General features: G+C 34.6%; 1 protein-coding gene across 1 annotated transcript; it reads right to left on the reverse strand.

Annotated features, from left to right (window-relative positions):
• Nucleotides 1-1,386: 1,386 nt before the first annotated feature.
• Nucleotides 1,387-1,902, reverse strand: LOC139848435 (uncharacterized). Its single transcript, XM_071838169.1, has one exon. It carries the CDS (start codon nt 1,900-1,902, stop codon nt 1,387-1,389), a length of 516 nt encoding a protein of 171 aa, XP_071694270.1.
• Nucleotides 1,903-5,940: the final 4,038 nt, after the last annotated feature.

Raw genomic sequence — 5,940 nt, forward strand, 5'->3', positions numbered from 1 at the left:
AGCTAAATCTCAAAATGGATATGTATTCCTAAATGGAGGTACTGCAATATCATGGCGTTCTAAAAAACAAACACTTGTTGCAACATCATCAAATCATACCGAAGTGATTGCATTACATGAAGCTACTCGGGAATGTTTTTGGTTGAGATTAATGACACAACTCATTACTGATTCTTGTGGACTAGAACGCGATAAAAGTCCAATAACTATCTATGAAGATAATGTAGCTTGCATAGCACAGATGAAAGAAGGGTATATCAAAAGTGACCGAACAAAACACATACCTCCTAGATTCTTCTCATACACTCAAAATCTCATTAAGGGCAACCAGATTGAAATGAGAAATGTTCAATCCAGCAAAAACTCTGCTAATCTTTTCACGAAAGCACTTCCAGCTGCTATTTTCAGAACACACATTCATAATATTGGCATGAGGCATGTTCAAAAGATGTAACAGCTGAGGTGATGCCTACTTGAGGGGGAGTCAACTCTATACTGCAATCTGTTTCCCTTAGCTAAAGTTTTTTCCCACTGAGTTTTCTTTAGCAAGGTTTTTAACGATGTAGTAACTTATCATTGATCTCCAACAAACCAAATTGCTATCCAAGGGGGAGTGTTACGAAAATTACATGCAATGTATAGACAATTTTGTTGAACAAATATAGTCAAATATGGATGCTACATATATATATATATATATATATATATATATATATATATATATATATATATATATATATATATATATATATATATATATATATATATATATATATATATATATATATATATATATATATATATATATATATATTAATATTCAAATATTCTACAGTGAAAATTATGTAGTATATATACGTGTGTGTGGTGCAGAGATAAGATTCATAATATAATTCTCACATATACTTCTTGATATAATATACATATTTAATATTCACTCTTTTCTTTAATTAGTATTCTATAGCCAAAATTCAGACCACTAAAAGTAGTTATAAGCCTACTGAATTATAACATATATATATATATATACACAAATAGATGTTCGTGAATCGTCGGTCAATAGTTAAAGGTTAACTGAATATATAACATTAGTTCAAAAAGTTTGAGAATCAATATTACAGACTTTGCTTATCGTGTCGGAAACATATAAAGATTAAGTTTAAATTTGGTCGGAAATTTTCGAGTTGTCACAGACGATAATTCTCCTCGGGCCCACAATATGCACGACCGTTGTCCTCAGTTATCATACTATTTAATATGATACATGTTAACATAATCCTTCTAAATTTTGTAGATGTAATGCGATCTTGCTGGATGTTGAACAGTGGTCCATCGACCTTGTAGTACTCCAAATGCTCGTTTAATATTTTTTCTTGCCGATGCTTGTTACTTAACGAATTTTGCTTGTTTTGGGTCAATCGGATTTCTGAACGACTTTACTAATGTTGCCCATTTCGGATAAATTCCATCCGCCAAATAATAACCATTAGTAAACGTACACCCGTTAACCGTAAACGTACATGGTGGGGCTTCACCGGCTAATAACTCGGTAAACAAATCAGATTGATTAAGTACGTTGATATCATTATTTGAACCCACAGGTCCAAAATATGCGTGCCAAAACCATCCATCGTACGAGGCTACCGCTTCAAACATAATTGACGGGTAACCATGATCACCTCGTGTATAATGACCCTTCCACCATTGTGGACAATTTCTCCATCTCCAATGCCTACAATTGAGACTTCCTAACATCCCCGGAAAATCATGTATTTGAGCATGTTTAGCGGTCAAACGTCGCACATCTTGTGCAGTTGGTTTTCTCAAATATTCGGTAGTGTATAAATGAAAAACACATTTGCAATAATTGTTTAAACAATCATATGCAGTTTGTTCACCCATATGCAAATACTCATAAAAAGATCGGCCAAAGTAGCATAAGTTAGTTGACGTATGACAGATGTTACTTTTTGAACAATATTAAAACCAAGTAATCCGGCAGCATCACGTTTTTGACGAAAGTAAGTAAAATATTCGAGAATCGGAGTTTGAGAAAAATTCAATATACCTTAACATATACGAAGAAATAAAGGTGTAAGTAACTAGAGGGGATGAATAGTTACTTATTACAATTTTTAAAACTTTTTCGATTGTCACGACCCTACTTTTTCCGTTATCTTTTATCGTTAATTATTTAACGACCGTTAACTGTTAAATGTGCTACGTCATTTCTATGACCTACATTATTATTTTTATAATAATATATATATTAATTATTAAGTGTTATGTGAATAATTGTATTCATATTTTAATTTATACGTTTCCACGTATCGCGGATTTTTATCCGGCGAATCTTTTCGGTTTTCAAACCAACGGCCGATTTTTTAGGATTTTTAAATCCTAATTATTTTAAATATGATATTTTAAGATCATATAATTATATAGAGTATTTATATTTATTTTTTGTCGCGCGTTTGTTATCTCTCCGAATTTTTTAATCGCGTAATCGTGTTTTCGTGTTTCTAGATTCGTTTGGGGCTTTTGGCCATAAGGAATTGATCACTTAGCAAGTTGGGCTAGTGGGGCCCACCCCACACACCCCCCATTGGCCGAAACCAAGAGGGGAGGGAGTAATACTCTGATGGAATTCAACATATCAACAAGTTCATAATGTTAACTTGATCATAAAACCCATTCATGTAAAGTTATAACAAGCGAAAGCATGATAATTTAGAAAGCAAGTTAATATGTTAAACCATTTAGATGAATTCCATGTAGTTATCAAGTCATAAAATAAATGCTTACATATATATACATAAAGGAAGAAGATTATACCTCCTCAATGATGAATTGAGGGCTGAATTGGACAGCAAAAATTGATGAAGAAGATGATGGAAAATAGCCTCTAACTTGAAGCCTCAAGTGTGCAATACCCCAAGCTTTTGATGCACCAACACCACCCTTAATTTAGTTAGGATTTAGACACTTAATAAGCAAGATTACCAAGCTTTAAACCCTCCCTTTTGGCTCAAAATATTTCGGCCAGCAGCAGCTCTCAAAGGAATGAGAGGGTTTTTTTCAACCTATCTCTTTAATAAAATTGAGTCAAAAGCTTGGTTAAAGAATCATGCATGTACTTGAGCCATGTGTTGTCTTAAAAGTAACAAGAATAAGTATGGGTGTGTTTTCTTGGAGTTTCAAAGCCACCACCCATGTGGTGTTTTATAAAATGTTAAGTTTTAATTTTATAAAACTTATCTTAAACACCATGTACTTATTAAGTTACTTATATATTTTATAAACTAATTTATAAAATACAACACAACATAATTATTTAAACCTATAAATAATTAAATCTTAATATTTAAATTATCCAAATAATTTATCTCAAGTGATAATATTTTAGAAACCCGATTTTCTAAAATCCAAGTGTCGCGTATTTATTTAACGATCCAATCGTTAAGATTAAATACATATAAGGTGTCGGTAAGCTTGTTATTGGGTATGACCCGACTTGGATCATAACACATTAGCCACATTAATTTAATATGTCTCTCGGGCATACGAAATACCTTCAATCTCCCACTTGCATGAGAAACATAAGAAATTAATGCAAGTGACGGATACTACCTAACGACCATCCATCACCCCCAATATGTTATGACTTTGTGCCATTCAATAACATCATCCCTTTCGAGTTCCCATCTCGAATATGATTAGGTGAATCTTTCATTTATCCTTTCATCCTAGATGTCATGTTAAATCCAAGAGACACAGAGTGATCACTCTCTTTTAGATTTAACTTTATCAGGCCTTAGACATCTGACTCTCAACGAATAAGAGGGACAAATTCCATCTTGACTACATACGTCCTAGATATATACTTTGTATTACACCTGAGATCTTCCTTATGGACTACCATATTTCAGAATAGCGAAGGAAGGAATCAAGGCATAATACTTAGTGAATATCTGAACCTAATATGTGTCTCAGGTCAGAGGATACAATGATATTCGCCTTTACTCAAGATTACATGTGATCAACCACAAAGGCTCCATTTAGTAAATCTTGAGGGCGGGTCTTCCAATATTTGTATCCCACAAATATCTATGAACCTTGGTTGCAACCTTGCCCCACATTCATCCCGTGAATGTATACAAATGCAAGTTCATAATTTTCTAAACCTCACAATTGTTCCCACAAATGTGATCGACTACGGAATTTAGAATAATTACTTATTCATGGATAAAATATGCAAAATAGGAACATAACTCAAAATAAATTAATACCATAATTATATTAATGAGTTTGAACAATTTCGTTCCATTTCAATACTTAAAACAGATCACAACCAATCACTAGAATATTGAAGCCCTAATACACTAACATGCCCTTGATGTTTTGCACCATGTAAGAGTTTCGTGAGTGGATCCGCTATATTAAGATCTGTGTGAACTTTACGAATACATATCTTTCCCTTTTCAACTTCATCCCTTATGTAGTTGAATCTCCGCTCAATGTGACGGGTCTTTTGGTGAGCACGAGGTTCCTTGATTTGAGCAATCGCACCCTCGTTGTCACAAAAGATCTCAAGAGGGTCCTGAATGGAAGGGACTACTCCTAAGTCGTCGATGAATTTTTTCATCCATGCAGCTTCCTGAGCTGCCAATGATGCAGCGATGTACTCCGACTCTGTAGTGGATAAAGCAACAACATCCTGTTTCGAACTCTTCCAAGAGACCGCACCTCCATTTAATGTGAAGACATAACCGGATTGTGATCGAGAATCATCTCGATCAGTTTGGAAACTTGCGTCCACGTAACCTTTTACAGCGAGTTCCTCCTCACCAGACCCATATATTATAAACATATCCTTAGTCCTCCTAAGGTATTTTAATATATTTTTAACAACAATCCAATGACTATTTCCTGGGTTATTCTGATATCTACTTGTTAGGCTAAGAGCGCATGACACATCCGGTCTAGTGCATATCTCTTGTTCATCTTTCGTGGTGGGGCACTGAGATGAACTAAGGAGCGTTCCTCTTTGAATAGGTACCAAACTTTTCTTAGAGTTCTCCATCTTGAACCTTTTCAAGATCTTTTCAATGTATGCACTTTGATTCAAACCTATCAGTTTCTTGGATCTATCCATGTAGATCCCAATCCCCAAAACGTATTGTGCTTCTCCAAGATCCTTAATGGAGAAGCATTTACTTAACCAAGTTTTAACTCCTTGCATTGCCGGAATATCGTTCCCAAATAATAATATATCATCCACGTATAATACAAGGAACATAATAGTGCTCCTACTAGCTTTCTTGTATACACAAGCTTCATCACCATTTTTAATGAAGCCAAATTTCTTGGCCTCCTCATTAAAACGATGATTCCACATTCTAGATGCTTGTTTCAATCCGTAGATTGACTTCTTTAACTTGCATACCTTTTTAGGATATTTCGGATCAACAAAACCTTCAGGTTGAACCATATAGACATCTTCCTCAAGATGTCCGTTTAGGAAAGCAGTCTTGACATCCATTTGCCATATTTCATAATCATAATGAGCAGCAATGGTAAGTAATATCCTAATAGACTTTAGCATTGCCACAGGCGAAAAAGTTTCATCATAGTCAATCCCTTGAGTTTGAGTGAAACCTTTTGCTACAAGTCTAGCTTTATATGTATCCAAGTTTCCATGTATGTCGGTCTTCATTTTGAAAAGCCATTTACAATCAACTAGCCTTGAGCCAGTAGGTTGTTCAACAAGTTCCCAAACTTGGTTGTCATACATGGATTGCATCTCAGCGTTCATGGCTTCCTGCCATTTATGCTTATCAATCCTTGATAAGGCATCTTGGAAGTTTATTGGTTCATCCAAATCAACCACATAGCAACCATCCATGAGAAACCCATATCTCTCAGGAGGATTACTAATCC

Source organism: Rutidosis leptorrhynchoides, chromosome 5, assembly GCF_046630445.1.
Source record: "Rutidosis leptorrhynchoides isolate AG116_Rl617_1_P2 chromosome 5, CSIRO_AGI_Rlap_v1, whole genome shotgun sequence".
NCBI lineage: Eukaryota > Viridiplantae > Streptophyta > Magnoliopsida > Asterales > Asteraceae > Rutidosis > Rutidosis leptorrhynchoides.

Coding starts and splice junctions, on each gene's coding strand:
- LOC139848435 (XM_071838169.1), bottom strand. CDS start 1,902: ATGGGTGAACAAACTGCATATGATTGTTTAAACAATTATTGCAAATGT.